Source organism: Periplaneta americana, chromosome 11 (genome assembly GCF_040183065.1).
Source record: "Periplaneta americana isolate PAMFEO1 chromosome 11, P.americana_PAMFEO1_priV1, whole genome shotgun sequence".
NCBI lineage: Eukaryota > Metazoa > Arthropoda > Insecta > Blattodea > Blattidae > Periplaneta > Periplaneta americana.
This window is the reverse complement of record NC_091127.1, coordinates 9,661,564-9,679,860: the sequence shown is the minus strand read 5'-3', so window position 1 is coordinate 9,679,860 and position 18,297 is coordinate 9,661,564. Positions and strand designations below refer to the sequence as shown.

The window sequence follows — 18,297 nt, the reverse complement described above, 5'->3', positions numbered from 1 at the left end:
AAATGTAAACTTAACAGTTGAAGCATTTCTTCAACTACTGTTAGTACTAACACGCTGTTAAAACCTATGTTAATTTAACTGCCCAATTTCATGCAGTTAAATCATTTAACTCTCTGTTAGCATAGAAGTATTCAATATGGCTGGTGCGTTAGATGCTGAACTTATATATCTGGATTATTTAGAAAATGATATCCATGAATACATAAACAGAGCGGATGTTTCTGTGATTTGACAGACCAGAAGTTCATACAAAGGTAAAGGCTATTTTCTGCCAAGCCTCACTTTTCGCTTTCAAGTGAGATCCGTTTGTTTGTTTATTCTCATTAATTGGTTTATACTGGGAAATAATTCCCAGCACAAGGTTTCTTTCGAAAGAAGAGAAATTAGTCCCAAGATTTCTTTTTTGTTCCAGTGTTTTCCATTTCAGAACAGCAACACCAATACGCCGCTCCACGCTATTGTGATACAGACGAGGAAAGAAGCAGAAATCAAACCTGAGAGAATAGAAAGACTTCTATTCTCTCTGAATCAAACAACGGAAACAAGAGAGAATCGCAATTGTCAGAGTTCAGAAAACAGAAGTGAGCCTATACTTGGTTATAGGTTATGGTTAAACTCTAGAATCTCTGGTCCTAACAGAGAGTTAACAAACAGAATGTTAAAATGTGAAATGTAAAGTCAAAGAAACGCAATATTTTTAACAGCAATTCATACTTTTAACTTACAGTTAATTAACGCTATGTTAGGTGCATTTTAACAAAGGTTGAAGAAACCAGGCCTAGGGCTTTTACAGGGAAGTATTTGAAGTAAAGGAAATTGTTCAAAAATGTAGTAAATTAAGTATGAAATAAAAGGTGTGTAGTAATGGAAGTGCAAACATTGTGATTTCTAGTGAATTAAACGAACGTAGGGACATAAATCATACGATATGGTGTAATGTAAAGAAAGTGAAACTTATATTAATTCAATAACTATAGGAATACAGTGAAGCACAACAAATACAGTAATAATGAAACAGACACAAAATTCCTATATTGTAACTTTGTTTCCATGTCGGCCATTATGCTGACATCATCACTAAACAAAAATCACCAGGCTTTGAAAATCCTGCAGAGATTCGTATATGCAAGGCATAATAAAACCTAAACTAATCGGAGTAAGGGTCAGCGCGTCTGGCCGCGAAACCAGGTGGCCCGGGTTCGATTCTCGGTCGGGGAAAGTTACCTGGTTGAGGTTTTTTTCCAGGGTTTTCCCTCAACCCAATATGAGCAAATGCTGGGTAACTTTCGGTGTTGGACACCGGATTCATTTCACCGGCATTATCACCTTCATCTCATTCAGATGCTAAATAACCAGAGATGTTGATAAAGCGTCGTAAAATAACCCACTAACCCTAAACTAATCTAACCTAACCTGTCACAGATTCGTATATACAAAACATAACAAAAGCCTAGACTAAACTAAATTGTCACAGATTCGTATATGCAAACCATAGCCTGAGAGTACACTCTATTACTTTAATAAGAGAAGAAATCTAGATCATCTTCTGTGCCGTGAGAGAAATCATAAAATTTTTTCACTTTAGAAGAATTTAATAATGACTTTGTGTTTTACATGCATATTTTTATGATACTTTGAACCTTCCCGAAAAGCTGTGTCCATTTGTTTAGGGGAAAATTACGTGAAGAAAATAAAATTATGAAAAATATGCTCTAAAAATCTCTGGTGGGAAATTATGCAAAGGGGGGTAAATTACGCGATAAATACAGTATGTGAAAATTCAACTCTGTTAGTCACTATCCTATCATGGAATAACAATTCCGATATCCTAGTTCAGAATGGAAATTAGCAATGGCCATATCTGGAGATGCCGAATGTCTTATTTCTTATCACAGTCCAAACCATTTTTACATGAATTACATAAAATGTAAACTGTAACATGTGTAACACTTACCTGGATGACAGTATTTTGAGTTGTAACCACAGTCTGCTGGGTCTTTGTAGGAGAAGTCGCTGCACTGGTTCCACCACTACTAGAACCTACTGGAGATTTCAATGCCTTCACCGGAACCTAAATAAAATAATTACACAAAAAAAAAAAAAAAAAAAAAAAGACACGTGGTGAAATAGTTACAATATGTTGAAGTGCTTTTCATTGCATAATGCACAAATAAATTTCTGCTTTTACTAATAATTTGGGTTACCAATGCCTTTTAATTCATTTTCAGCTCAAATGAGTGGTCAGATATGAAATTGAAATAAATGTCATAATGATGGCAATGGTGAGATGGTGAGAGAATTGCGAAATGGTAGATGGCAGGGGAAAATGAAGATCAGCAAACTAATTTAAATTTTAAATTTTTAACTGCCTCCCATTGGAGGTAGCCCAGAAGGACTCAGTATACTCTCCTACATGAATTTTACAATATTAAATGAATTATAAAGTGAAGAAAAAGAAATTAAACAGAGTGAATGTGATGACTCAGAATTTGGCAAGAGCGTTTCAAAACTGAAGTTATGATGTCAGCAGTAAGTGTCTGTGGTAGTTCAAAAGTCTTCCTGAAGCTTTCAAATAACTTGGGAATCACACCACGAGCTCCAATAAGAAGACCAATCACCTCAATGTCTTCAAGCTGGTATTTTGCTTTGAAGTAATCAACTGTTGGCAGATAAATGTTGATCTTTTCTTGATTGACATCCTCCGGCTGGCTACTCCCCGTTTCAATCCTTATGATAGGATCAATTATATATCCTTTCTTGGTAGTCTGGGAATACGCTATGTTGTCAATACGTCTAGAGGAGCCATTAGTAGCAAGGCAAAAAACTTCCTCTTCTACTGTCCAAGACTTTTTTCTCAAAGCAGTTACAATTAAGGATCGAACATGATGATGTCTGGCATTTCGGAGGAGTAAACCTCTGTTACACTGACCTTGGACGTGGGCAAGGGTTTCAGTCTCCGGGCAGCCATGTCTGCACCGGGATCCATCCAAAGAGCGACCAGGTACTCCTCTAACTGCAGCTAGATTGGCATTCATTTTGAGGCAGGTTACGCATTCAGATGTAGATAGTCCAGACTTATTAAAAATCCAGATGTTGGCTTTAGGTACTTGGTTGTACTTCATCTTTATCCACCATAAATTTCACTTGAACTGACAGGATCCAAACCCAGGTCTCTTGCATGGAAAACCAATGCTTAGTCTAATTAAATATTTAATAACTTAAACAACAGTAATTAACCAGATATATAGGTGGCTAATCCTTTTTAATTACTACTACTAATAATCTTTGCAAATTCATCCATCACTTTGCAGCATAATTTTAAAAAGTCTGTCTGCTTTTATATCAAGTGCCTTCGATGAGTTAAATCTGCAAACCTTGGAACTAATGGCCAGCATGGTAACTACTTGACTGGTATTTACCTGTATCATTTGCTGCTGAGCAAGGGAGACTGGCGTAGTGACGGTCTTGACCAGCAAGTTACTGCCTGCAGTGGCCATAGTCGTGCCACCACAGGTAGCATTGGTTGATGTCAGCGCAGGTACTGAGGCACCCCCAGACACCACCACGGCATTGGCACTAGGAGTGACTGTCCGGAACACTACCTGCTGTCCTCCAAATGTTGCCAGGGTTTTTCCTGGGGCCAACGCTGCGAAGTTTGACCCGCTGACAACCAGCTGACTTGTACTTAACAACTGCCCACCTGCAGTCATCACCTGGAACAGTGCACATTTGACAATTATTATAATTTCCACATAAAACACAGCATTTTCAAAATAAAAATTATGAAATTGCCTTTCCATATTTATCAGATAATAGTACATTGTGCAATGAGCCTATAATGGTAGTAATTAAGACGGGAGTATGTTTGTTTATGAAACGAGCGCGAGTTTCATAATTTTCATACGAGCGTCTTAATTACCATTATAGGCAAGTTTCATACGACTTTTTATGCTCGACCATATTTCTAACTTGAAATTATTCATAAGTATTCATGTTATGTTTATGTGAGAAGCGGAACTGACCTAAATTGTGAGATGTGCCCAGACGCGAAAGTATTGATTTTTTCCGAGGAACAAATGTGTCATTGACCTTGATATAATTTAGAGAATAACATGAACATTAATCTTGATATAACCTGGAAATTGATTTAGAATTGAAAAACGAGATGACAAATTGGATTTATTTGAATATTATTTACAATTAACACTAATTATTATAGTAACAGAACATAACCTTCTGCGACGGTATTGGATTTCCAGCCTCCGTGACGTTTCCCTAGTTGTCTTTCGATTGCATATCCGAGAATAATCGAAAATCTGAACTTTAATGAATAGGTGTACTTTAATGACATTCATTAAAGAACTGCTACCAGGTGTATAATTACTACATTTCGGCATGGTCGAGCATAAATACACTTTCAGATGAGTATGAACATAATCCAGCTGACAGTTTAGGAGAAAAGCTATTATAGACGGACCAAAATACAATCAGAATGCCAATTGAAGGGGTGAGAATGATGTCGTCATGGGTAAATATATAATAGGATGCGAAACTGCGGTCAGCACCATCTGGCGGCAGGGGGCTGAAATAAGATGATCAGCACCCAACTTCGTAGGTGGTGAACATTAGAACTACGTGTTGGGTACATTACCCAGAGTTCTCTATTTATCCATTCGAGATATTGCTCGAGGAGACGAGATGGCAGACAGAAACTTGCTAATAAGTGAACATAAAGTAATACATGTGTGTATAAGCAGTGTATGTTAAACAGTGAGGTTTATGGACGTTGTAAAAATAGTGTTGTTGAATGTACTGTAAAGTAATAGTAATATAATAAATTGAACTATCTAAGTAGTTCTTGCAGACTTTTTCATTGCGCTGTACAATAAATACCCAAAGAATACAATCCCAATTATCTAACCTTTTGCTTTATTTTTTGTCTCTGTCTGGATATATTTTAATTGGGTAGTGTAAAATAGATTGTCTCTTTTATCTTCCTGTTGGCTCCGGTAAGAATTTTCAGTAGAAGATGCTGTGAGGAATAAAAGTGTAAATGTTTTATTTTAAATTGGGTTAGTTTTGAATATTGATGAGAGTGGGAGGGAATACTTTCTGCACAGTTTAACATTTTCGTCACCAGGTGCGCTGCTAAATGCATGGAGTAATTACTCTTTTCACTACTTTTCACTTCGCTCTTGCGCTGCTAGATGTAATAACGCCCCTCCCCCCAATAGGTGGCAGCAAGATCAATTTCTACAACAGAGCCTCTAGTATGTGTTACGGGAAACTCAGTAAGTTTCGCATCCTATTATATATTCATCCATGATGTAGTTCTAAGCCACACAGACAAAATTATACAGGAGAGTGTGTTACAGGTTTAGAATCTAATGCTATTAGGTGCAATATCATAATTTATTCGGTGTATAGTTACGTCATTAATTTGTATAATATTTTAATAGTAGTTTCCCCACATTTGTAAGAAATGAGCTCGAACAAAAAACTATTTTTGTCAAAAGTCTCGCTTTGGGCTATCTTATTCTCACCCCTTCAAGACAGAAGACATCTGTAAATTAATCATGACACCACGTCTGCTGGATCTCCTAGTTGACTTGAGACTATTAAATATGATATAGTTTGACAACTTCAAGTGAAACCCCGTAAAACACGCCAACTTCTGGAATCTCTCTCTTTCTTCCTTCTCTCTCCCTCGCTCCTCGTCATTCAGTCACCAATCACCACGTAAATATCTGAGAGGGTGTGTGTGGGCATCGCGACCAATAGAAGAACCACTCTCCAGTATTACCACAATAACGGATTCTTCATTTTTGCCTCGACTGTCGGCTAGGAAGGTTCCATTATGCTAGCATTGCAGGCAACTAGTCAACCTTTTAATGCTTTTGTTAGCAGGTTTGACAAACTGTGAGTGGACCTGCAAGTACATAGTGAATAGTACTCTCTCCCTTCCCCCCGTGCTTTCTCACTTGCTCCTCCCCAAGACAGCCAGCGCTCACGTAGTAACTCGGTCAGGGTTTCAGTTCAATTTGTCAATCTATACATGAAGTTGAAATTAATAAAGACTACATAAGTCCGAGGTCCAATGCCAAAAGTTACCCAGCAATTCTGCTTCAAGTGGTTGAGGGAACCTTGCAAAAAGACCCTACCAGGTATCTCGTCGCAACCAGAATTTGAATCCAGCCCAGCTCATTTACAGTCAGGAATGCTAACCAATACTCCACAGTAGTGAACTATGATGATGATTACTGAAACAATGGTGGAATACCAGTAGGGGAAGTGGGAGTACCTCACGAAAACCTACACCTTCTTTGTCCACCACAAATTCCAACTGGACCTCCTGGGATTCGAACCCAGGTTACCAGCATGGAAAGTTGGAGCTCTAGTTGTTTGGCTAACAGTGAGTCTTTTTAAAATAACATTAAAATTAATAAAAATTACGTCGGAATATGTATAATAAGAACTTTCTTGTGTTAAATATTAACGTACCTCGTTTACATGTTTCGACCTATTTTCGGTCATCTTCGGAACTGGTCATTGTTGGTCTTGGCACCTTTTGTTTCCTGTGTGGGTGCATTCGTAGTGTTGAGTCAAAGAGTGTATGTGTTTTGAAAGTGAGTTGTGTGTTCAGAATATCGTTGGGGTGTGTTTTCGTGTGTCTGTATATTTCATATTGTTCTAGTGTGTTGAGTTTCTGGCTTTTTGGTTGGATGTGTGGTATTTCCATGTCTGTGTTGATGTCTCTGTAGGTGTGGTTGGCATTTGTGATGTGTTTTGCATATGTGGAGGTGTTTTGTAATTCTGTTATGGCTGTGATGTGTTCTTTGTACCGTGTTTGAAATGATCTGCCTGTCTGTCCTATGTAGAAGTTGTTGCGGGTGTTACATTTAAGTTTGTATGTGCCTGTGTGGTTGTATTTGTTTGTTTGTGTTGTTTGTGTGTTGAGATGTTTTTGTAGAGTGTTATTTGTTCTGTATGCGATGTTGTAGTTCAATTTCTTGAATGAGGTTGCAATTTTGTGTGTGTTTTTGTTTTCGTATGTTAGTGTGATGTATTTTTTGTGTTCTTGTGTTTGTGTTGTTCTTATCATACATATTCCGAAGTGATACAGTGTTAAAAGTTGTGTAATCAAGATGTAAAAATTACGTGTTTCTTTTGAGAGCGACTGAAATATTCTATGAGGTAATAAATGACTACATGATTCTGATTTCTGAACAAACCTGTGTAGGTGTTCCTACGACCTGGTTGCCACTGACAACAATCTGGCCTGGAGCAAACACCTGACCTCCGCTGACAACAACGGTGCCAGGCTGTGCAGCCACTTTCTGCACAACCTGCGTGCCAGCAATCTGCTGCCGAATCATCACGTGCTGCTGGGGAGACTTGGTAGGACTCTGTGGAACTTCACCGGTGCCCTTCAACTGTGCAGCAGCGATGGCGATCTGCTTGGTAGGTGTGCTGTTTGCTTTGGTGGCACTGGCTGGCTGCTGCAAGGGACTAGTTCCAGCCGCACTGGTGCGGATCATGGATGTCTTTGTGCCTGCTGCCAACACTCTGTTGCCTGCAACCTGAGACATCACCAAACCCTAAAGAGCTGCACTTCCACAATGCCGACCATAACACTGCCAGTTATAATGTGCAGTTCAAGAAGTGATTTGATTCTCTGTCTAAACTTTATTGATGTTGGTAAGGCTCCTTTTTGAAGCAAGAAGAGCAGACAATACCATAGAAGTTCAATTTTTACCACAGGGAGGAAACATTTTTGTAACAGAGCAAAAGTTTAATGGAATTGAAAAATCATAGGGAAAAACAGAATGTTTTAAGCTGTTAGATCCAACAGCAGATTCAGTTATAAATTAGTATTCAAGATTAATCAAATTACAACTATTTTTGAAGCTGGGTTTTCAAAAGGAAAAGGCGCTAAGATAATGGTGTGCCATGTATCCTGTGGATTTAAAAATATAGTATATAGGGAATTAACATTGTCATCACTAGGGCTAGGATTCTGATGAAATTGCATCTTTTTTCTAGTAAGCCAGAAACATAGCTGCTTTAGTATTTATATGTTATGTGATAAACTGAATGTTTTAAGACATATTTGTTAGGACATTTTTTTGCATTTTTTGCCTGTTTCAACTCATAAGAGCATCTTTTGTTTTATTCGGTCATTTTTTAGGCATTTTCATTTAATTTTGGCCATAAATCCCCATTATTAATGTAAAATAATGTTTACTTCCTTTGATATTTTCTTTACATATTTTGTCCATTAATACCCATTATTTTGTATAATATTTTAATAGTTTTTCTACACAAATATTGCCATTTTAACGTAGTACACCCCATGTAATGGATCAGTCCAACCACCCCTTCAATATAGACTCCTCTATACCTGATAATTCCAGATAAGAGTGGCCTTGTGGTAGACTACATGGAAACTAAAAGTAAAATAAATCCATGGCGCTATAGCCCATAAAGGGCCAAGACCGACCAGCTGACTGCTGACCTCACGTTCACATGCCGACGCAGAGGTGAACGATCGTACATGGAAACTATATCAAGTAAAATAATTAATTAAAGTGTACTACTTAGAAAAAAATTATGTAAAATTTAATTTAATTACTAGTCTAAATAGTAGTACGAAACCTCTTTTCCTACTAAGCCAATTATGTAAGATCAATTTTTAGGGCATTTTAAGGGCATTTTTGAAAGATTTTTAGGTCATAAATGCATTGTTTTTAGGACTTTTTTCATGATATATAGCTCATCAAAATCCTAGCCCTAGTCATCACATAGAAATAAGTTAGTAACACCCCCCTCCCCAAAAAAAGTGAATTATGAAATTAGTGATATTCCATACTTTTTTAACATTCGGTATGTATGTACGTGCATGTAAGTGACATGGAATGTTAGAACCAAGAAAATAGCGACACAAAAAGTAGAATTAACAATGACTTACAGTAATGTAATGGAAAACATAAGAGTGAAAGCAACAGTAACTACTTTACTCTTCACTAAACTTATTGGTAAGTGATGAAAATAAGTAGAAGCATAAAAACAATGTAGAAGTATGGGAGTCCTACAAAGGAAAAAATTATAAAAAAAAAAAGTGAAGTAAAAAAATAAATACGACCAATAGTGGAAACATGCTAATAATGTAACAGAAATGGTCTTGCTTAACTTCCAATGACCATTTTCCAGGATATGAGAAACATATAAATATATGTGGCACGAACGAGGTTACAGGTCAATCACTGATTACTTTCTGATAAATAATTAAGACTACAAATAATAGATGTGCAAGCTGACAAAGGATATGATATAAGTTTGGACTCTCACATATTAATAGCACAATTCACACACTGAACGAACTTAAAAACCCTTAAATATCCACAAGTCACAGTGTACTTTGCAGGAAGAGAATGTAAAACATGTGTTTGACAAAGAAGATTAGAACAATATCTCTAAAAAACCAAGTAAGAAATCTATAGACGAAAGAAAAAATGTCTGGAACTGCATCGAAATAGCAGTATGAGAAACACTGAATAAGAATAAAATATTTAGAAGCAGAAAATGTCTGAGGAGAATTTGGAATGAGGAAAGAAACAAATCTGAATTAAGGGTGGGGAACAAAACAAAGAAAATTATCATGAGAAACAAAATGTGATGAAGAAACTTAAAAAAAGAGCAAAATGCAAGGGAAAAACTTGTAAATCAAACAGAAAGGGACATTCATAATAGGCAGAACCCTGCATAGGAAGTACTAAAACAATTAAACAAGTCTGCAAGTTACACAGTAATAAGTAATAACAAATATACCGTAATAACAAGAAGTATGGGTGAGAATTTACAAAAATGTATTGTGACAGCGACGTGAGATTCAAACTCACGACCAGCGTCCCGCAAGAGAGAAGATCGCGCGGAGCACTTTGGGATGGCGCGCGGCGAAGAGGGGAAAGGGCCAACACGGCGAGAGAGTGGAGCGCATCTGGTGCTGGTAGAGAGGAGAGGGCTCTGGCTTTTTCTGGAGTGCCATCTCTAGAGACGCGTGGAACCTTCGAGGCTACGTCGCTGTGGTTATAAATTACGGACGCGAAGGAACGACAGCAGTTTCCAGTTTTGCAGTTTTCAGTTATTCAGTCAGTGAGAAAGCCAGAGCAAGCAAGCCAGTCTTGTGTACCGGAGTTCGACTCGAGTGTGCGTCCGCATCTGCATCAGCATCCGAAGGCCTGAGTTCGAGTGCAGTGGACCGCAGTTGGAGGGACCTGAGTTCGAGTACAGTGAACTGTCTCTGGAGGTCTGTGGTTCGAGATACTGTGAACTCGAGTGACTGAGCTAGAAGAACTGTGAACTGAGAACTGATAGTTCTGATTTGTAAATAGTGCTTTGTAAATATTAGTTAAGATTAACAGTTCATTGTTGTTCGTACTAGTCCAAGTAAATTGTCATTGTCGTCAGTGGAGTGCTATAACGAATACTGTGTTGAGTGAAAATTCCAATTGTTGCCGAGAGCGTTTAAGGCGAATTGTAGAAAGGAATTATTGTTGTGAGGAATAAATTACATTGTTGTTACTAATAAAATTCACAGTATGTTACTTTGAAAAAGAAGAGTGGGTTAAATTATCAACTTAATTGGCAGACAGATGCATTAAATCAGCTTGAACATATGAAATTCATACTCCTAAACAAAATTAAAGTCTAACTATTAAAATGCAGTGATGTGATCCTGTTTTCGACATTTCTATATATAATGACAAGAGTGCTTGAACAAAGAAAACAATAGAAGTTAAGTTTTCTAATTTAAAAAGTCAAATACACAGTAACCGAAGAAAACCGTAGAATGAAATAATCTTCTAAAATCGTCTGTAAAAATATATGCAAGAATTATATACAGAGTTAAAGTAAGGCTAAATTGTTTTGAGAGAAGTACAAGAATATGGAGTCAAGAAAGTAACGTCAATATTTGAAGTACTTACTTTGCAACAGTAAAGACTTAATACAATTAACAAACATTGCTTTTATTGATTTTAAAAAGAGATTCGAAAAAGAAAATGGAGTTTTACTGTAGTCAATGTTCCTTATGTGGTCAAGCTGAAGATGTGATTTATATACCATATTTACTCGTGTAATTTTCGTCATCGCATAATTTGTGCATCCCAATTTTGAAGCATTTTTCTTCTTTTGTAAATTTAATTAATAATTTTATATAATAATAATAAGTTTTCAGTCAAATACACTTTTCAATTTGTGAGGTCAGATAATCTGTTACATCACAATATTTAGTACGAAGTCACTAATATTTTCGACTTTAAAAAGTCATCTTCAGGTGCATAAGATGCAAACAATATTTAAAAATAGGTGATAAGTTGATCTAGCAATTAATAACATGGTAAATAATGCACATACTGGCATTTACAATTATATAAATTTCGTGCCTCTTGAGGTAAACTGTACATGGTAAAGCTGAACACTGATGCTAGATTTTCGTGTGTATATAAGACAAGGAAAGGCACAGCATGATATTAACCTTATACAATTAAAGGCTAAGTGTTCTCATTAGATCGTATCATTAAAATTAAATTTGTACAGTTTGATATTAACTATGTTAAAATGTTAAATATAATGTATAAATTTAAAAGATGGAGAAGCTGTGATGCAAATGCTGTTGGTGGGAGAGCACGCAGTCTAATTCGTCATGGTTTTTATTTTATTTTAGTTGGTTATTTAACGACACTGTATCAACTACTAGGTTATTTAGCGTCGATGAGATTGGTGATAGCGAGATGATATTTGGCGAGATGAGGCCGAGGATTCGCCATAGATTACCTTGTATTCACATTACGGTTGGGGAAAACCTCGGAAAAAACCCAACCAGGTAATCAGCCCAAGCGGGGATCGATCCCGCTCCCGAACGCAACTTCAGATCGGCAGGCAAGCGCCTTAACCGACTGAGCCACGCCGGTGGCTTTCGTCATGGTGAATGCCATAGTTGTATAGTTGTTCAGTTGTTTGCGTCTAGACAAGGGGGCGTGCTTCACCCGACGTTACAGGAGTCTAAAACAGCTTCTCCATCTCTTTTAAATTTATACATTATATTTAACATTTTAACATAGTTAATATCAAACTGTACAAATTTAATTTTAACGATACGATCTAATGAGAACACTTAGTCTTAATTGTATGAGGTTAATATCATGCTGTGCCTTCTCCTTGTCTTATATACACACGAAAATCTAGCATCAGTGTTCAGCTTTACCATGTACAGTTTACCTCAAGAGGCACGAAATTTATATAATTGTAAATGCCAGTATGTGCATTACTTACCATGTTATTAATTGCTAGATCAACTTATCACCTATTTTTAAATATTGTTTGGATCTCATGCACCTGAAGATGACTTTTTAAAGTCGAAAATATTAGTGACTTCGTACTAAATATTGTGATGTAACAGATTATCTGACCTCACAAATTGAAAACTGTATTTGACTGAAAACTTATTATTATTATATATAATTATTAATTGTATTCACACTTTTCTGAACCAACATGTCCTTCAAATTCTTTTGTAAAGTTCAGCCTCTTGGCCAGTTATAATGGTAAAAAATATAATTACATTACAGCTCGCCACATCTCTCAGTACACCCCATGGCTGACCTTGAGTTGCTGTGACAAAGGGTAGATTGTAGGCAATGTCATCACACGCATAAAAATCATCTTCTTCATCCTGACCGATGGCAGTAAATTATGATAAAACCTAATATTACTGTATTCTTATTCATTTTGCAGTCAACTGTGATTTCGCTGAAGTCACATTCCGTTTCGAAGATTTTTAATAGTATTTACATAATTATTACAAAGTATATGATTATGTCTCGTGACCAGAATATTGTACGAAATAGAAATATAAAAATTGGAGATTTATCCTTCGAAGAGGTGGAAAAATTCAAATATCTTGGAGCAACAATAACAAATATAAATGATACTCGGGAGGAAATTAAACGCAGAATAAATATGGGAAATGCCTGTTATTATTCGGTTGAGAAGCTCTTATCATCCAGTCTGCTGTCCAAAAATCTGAAAGTTAGAATTTATAAAACAGTTATATTACCGGTTCTTCTGTATGGTTGTGAAACTTGGACTCTCACTCTGAGAGAGGAGCATAGGTTCGGGGTGTTTGAGAATAAGGTGCTTAGGAAAATATTTGGGGCTAAGCGGGATGAAGTTACAGGAGAATGGAGAAAGTTACACAACACAGAACTGCACGCATTGTATTCTTCACCTGACATAATTAGGAACATTAAATCCAGACGTTTGAGATGGGCAGGGCATGTAGCACGTATGGGCGAATCCAGAAATGCATATAGAGTGTTAGTTGGGAGACCGGAGGGAAAAAGACCTTTAGGGAGGCCGAGACGTAGATGGGAGGATAATATTAAAATGGATTTGAGGGAGGTGGGGTATGATGATAGAGACTGGATTAATCTTGCACAGGATAGGGACTGCTGGCGGGCTTATGTGAGGGCGGCAATGAACCTTCGGGTTCCTTAAAAGCCATTTGTAAGTAAGTAAGTAAGTATTTACGTAATTATTATTTGATATATCTACAGTCTGTCAGTGTGCTGACTAAATCAGTTTCTCTGAGACAACACGTTTCAGTTGCAATTTCTGAACTAAAGTTATCTTATAGGGCTTTAATTTTAAAAGTTTAGTGGCATTCCAAGCTGAGGTTTGCGAAATTCCTGATTCATGCACAAGTTTTCTCAGAGATTTTCTTGGACTTCGTTTTAACTTTTGCCCGATCTCATCGAGTTTACAGTGATTTACTCTCGGTTTCTTATCAATTTATTTTACGACGCTTTATCAACATCTTAGGTTATTTAGCGTCTGAATGAAATGAAGGTGATAATGCCGGTGAAATGAGTCCGGGGTCCAGCACCGAAAGTTACCCAGCATTTGCTCATATTGGGTTGAGGAAAAACCCCGGAAAAAACCTCAACCAGGTAACTTGCCCCGACCGGGAATCGAACCCGGGCCACCTGGTTTCGCGGCCAGACGCGCTGACCGTTTCTCCAAAGGTGTGGACGGTTTCTTATCAATCCATTCTTGGGTTTCTTATCAAGAATGGATTCCGTTTGCCTAAATCTATTCACAAGATTATGAACCGTTTCTCTGTGAGGCGCTCGAACAGCAGGGAATCTGTCTATTAATCCCCGTTTGACTTTTCTACAAGAGTTTGTTTTCACATAGGAATCATACATAAATATTCTGTATTCTAAAGTATACTGACGTTTTGGCACTATAACAGCACTAACACAGTGTAGAAACACACTGAAACACGTATCAACTTCCATACAGCACAAAGACTTCGCTTCAGTTGATTTAGTAGGCATACTGAAAGATGAGTGAAGGGGGCATAACCGCAAGGCTCAAGGTCAAGCAATCCCCACCAACTGGCCACGCGTCTAAATGAAGTCACTGTATATATTTAAACAACACTCAACTGAAGACTAATAAACACAAGAATACTTATTAGTAGGTAGGTAGGTAAGCAATTAACCTACCTGCTGTATTTGAGAAGTCTGTACCTGAGCTGTGTTAAGAACATGAAGTTTCCCATCAGGCATCTGCACCAACTGCTGACCTGGAATGCACAAAACGTTAAATGTATTATTTTAAACAATCACACATAAAACTACAACTTGAAGTTACAATTTTTAAAAATCTAATTTAATTAAAAGAACTAATTTCTAATTATCACAAAATAGAACCAATCATCAAGTGTGGGGTACTAATATATGGCGTGGGATTTTAGTTGGATGCTTGTTAGGTCCATATTTTTATCAAGAAACTTCCACGGCCACCTTACAGGTATATCTAGAGTTTCTTCAGAATTCTCTGGTTGACTCCTTGTCACAACAGTCTCTTCAAGATAAACTTCTTTCAGCAGGATGATGTGCCAGCACACAGTGCAAGCAGTTATTTGTCAATATTTGGAAAAGAAATTCCCACAAAGATGGATTGGAACCAACTCCCCAAAGATGGACCAATAACATGAGCAGCATGCTCTCCAGATATGGCACCATTAGGTTTCTTATTATGGGGACACTTGAAATCAGGGGTCTACAAAACACAGCCAGAAAATATAGAAAAACCTGCAAAACAGGACTTCGGGTGCATGCAAATGTATCTCTCCCAAGTACTGTGTACTGTCACAAGAGTGCACGCACGCACATCCACAAAGAATAAATAAATAAATATGAAAATTGCATTGCAGAAGAGGAAAAGTAATATAAACATTTATATTGAAATTTACCTTTTCAAAGATATTTTTCACAAAAATTTAAATGTGGACATGATCTATAAATTGTTAATGATCTGAATACATGTTATTGTACTTCACGCTTACGTCATCTGAACCGAGATGAAGTGCAACATATTTATGAATTGAAATATAGGATATCCCATTAAAAAAATCGTAACTTTGTGTTGGTACAAATTCCTGTAACACCTGTGTAACTGCAACTACTCCAAATGGTAGGCTTTGGTAAACTGCATAACGTAAATACAAAACTACTGTATTTTTAGATACCCTACAAACAGGCTGTTATGGGTGTGTCCCGAAGGTTATGGGACACAGTGAATAAAAATAAAAAAAAATATACACAATCTGTAGAATTTCAAATACAAGGACTACATTGAACAAGCGAATCTGTGTCTTGTGTCTGTACTGTGTGTGAGAACATGTACTTAAGTTGATATTTACCTGGCATAAGACCTCGGACTTGTATTTTGCCATCTGGACCCTTCAATATCTGCACTCTCTGTTGACTTGGTGGATTTGAAGCAACGGGAGTTTGTGTATTTGGCTGTATCTTGATTAGAGACTGGCCTTGTTGTCCCGCAGTTTTTGGCAAGATACTAGTAGGTCCAGTAACAACACGAGTTGTGCCATCTGCCCCTGGAAACAAAATTTGACGTTTCTAACATGGTTAACAGTGTGAAAAGTAGTATAAAATATCTATATTTATGTACAACAAACTTTCTCAATCAATAAATTCTTAATTTTAAATCCTTTTTGTGAGTTTCTTCCTCATTACACAAAGAACATTATTATAAGTTCCTGTTATGCTGTAAAAACTACTTTTTGAGATGATGATGAAATAGTACATTACGCAACGAGCCTATAATGATAGTAATTATGAAATGAGCACAAGCGAATTTCATAACTTTCATATGATGGTCTTAATTACCATTATAAGCAAGTTTCATACGACTTTTTATGCTCGACCATATTTCTAACTTGAAATTATTCATAAGTTTTCATGTTATTCTTATGTAACTGGGAGCGAACTGACCTTGTGCAATCTCGTAAATTGTGAGATGTGTGCAGACGCGAAAGTATTGATTTTTTCCGAGCAATGAATGTCGATGACCTTGATATATAATCTAGAAAGTAAGATAAACGTTAAACTTGATATAACCTTGAAATTGAATTCGACATTGAAAAACGAGATGACAAATTGAATTTATTTGAATATTATTTACAATTAACGCTAATTATTATAGTAACAGAACATAACCTTCTGCGACAGTATTGGATTTCCAGCCTGCGTGACGTTTTGCTAGTTGTCTTTCGATTGCATATCCGAGAATAATCGAAAACCTGAACTTTAATGAATAGGTGTACTTTAATGACATGCATTAAAGGACTGCTACCAAGTGTATAATTACTACATTTCAGCATGGTCGAGCATAAATACGTTTTTGATATCCCTGACATAGCACGACACACAATGTAATATCCACCTGCCTACCTCTGTCGACATGTCCATATTCAAGCAATGACAGACAGTCGTCATTTGAATGAAATTAATTAATTCTGTTCATATTCAATGTATATTCAACATTTTAGTTTGTTCATAAAATTAATGGTACATTACCTGAATTATTAAGGAGAAAAATTAAAAATATCCATTTACATATTAAAAATCACTTCTAATAATATTCTTTAGTCACCTTCTTACATTCTTAAGAACAGCACCAAAATATTTACAAAGACTGTCCATGGTGGTCACGTGATAAAAATGGAATTTCAAAACTGCCAGACTAGCAGTCCATGAAATGTTTAAATGACTGTACCTTGCCAAATCTATGTTACTTCTTCTTTGCTATGGCACATCCATCATACGAATCTACATTTGTACTCTACTACACTAACCTTTGGTCATGAATATCCTTCTTGTACCAAGGAATGTCTTGCCCTGAGTGTTATTAGCTGTGTTTGTAAGAAGAGAAGTTAATGTTGTCTTTCCACTCGTCAACTGTGTGCTTGGAGACGGTGGGATAGCAACCTTAGTTACCATCTTCAGAGTTCCATCAGTAGCTTCAACATAAATGCATAGAAGTTTTAACAAAAATCCTACGAGACAATTGAATAAACATAAAGTGATGCATATATGAAGATGAATGACAATCAATAATGTGTGTTCTGATGACGTACACCATAATGGAGCTAAGTGACTATAAAGCTAACTGCAGTTTGAAGGTTTGTTTATTTTTATTAGACTTAAATTTCATCCGAAGCTGCTGAAACATGCCACAAATAACTGGAACAACATTAATGAAATAGGTTATGATGAAAACTCACATCTTCTTTCATATCATACTGATTTATGTATATAGGAACATATGGGTGAGGAAAAAACAGACATCAGCAGAATGCAGGCAATAGATTTAAGAGAGGAATGACTGGGAACCATATGAGATTGTAGTATTATAGTCCCGATGCTGTTATTTCCGGTGTGACTCCGCCCCTTTGCTTACGTCTTAGAAAGTAAAGGCTCTATGAAGTCTAGGTAGGTAGTATCGTTCGCCATTTCTGTTCTCACATTGCCGAGCTACCATACGAGGAATCTATTTGCCGCACCGTTAAACATTATCATGCCGTAGCTCCTATGATAATAAATCAAACGCACTGTAATTCAGCAAATAATTGAGCGGCAAATAACGTCTTTGTGTGTTTTCTGCGAACGCCAAAAAAAGAGCTAAAATGGTGGGCGATTATATTAAGTATTTATCAAGCCTTAAGAAATGAATCAGCAAATCACAAGACGTACATGTTTAAATTTAGCCGACCTACAACGCGATTGGCTGCCGGAAATTAGAGCGACGGGAATATAGAAGGACTATTTTGCTATGACAATAATATAGTTAAAAATTATATAGTGATGGTGGACTGAAAACCGGAAAGGTGAAAGTCCACCATGAAAACTATGTAAGGTTCTTTGA

General features: G+C 36.8%; 1 protein-coding gene across 8 annotated transcripts in view; it reads right to left on the bottom strand.

The window, feature by feature from the left end:
- The window catches only part of E(bx) (nucleosome-remodeling factor subunit NURF301 E(bx)), a 110,133-nt gene that overhangs the window by 23,446 nt on the left and 68,390 nt on the right, over nucleotides 1-18,297 (bottom strand). For 7 of the 8 annotated variants that reach the window (XM_069838946.1, XM_069838950.1, XM_069838952.1 and 4 more), the window contains 6 exons: nucleotides 17,228-17,392; nucleotides 15,773-15,967; nucleotides 14,571-14,650; nucleotides 7,233-7,580; nucleotides 3,420-3,713; nucleotides 1,955-2,071 (listed from right to left, as the gene is read on the bottom strand). In XM_069838946.1, coding sequence (XP_069695047.1) covers nucleotides 1,955-2,071; nucleotides 3,420-3,713; nucleotides 7,233-7,580; nucleotides 14,571-14,650; nucleotides 15,773-15,967; nucleotides 17,228-17,392 — 1,199 coding nt within the window. The remainder of the gene's footprint in view (nucleotides 1-1,954; nucleotides 2,072-3,419; nucleotides 3,714-7,232; nucleotides 7,581-14,570; nucleotides 14,651-15,772; nucleotides 15,968-17,227; nucleotides 17,393-18,297) is intronic. The other variant, XM_069838948.1, reaches the window with a different exon arrangement.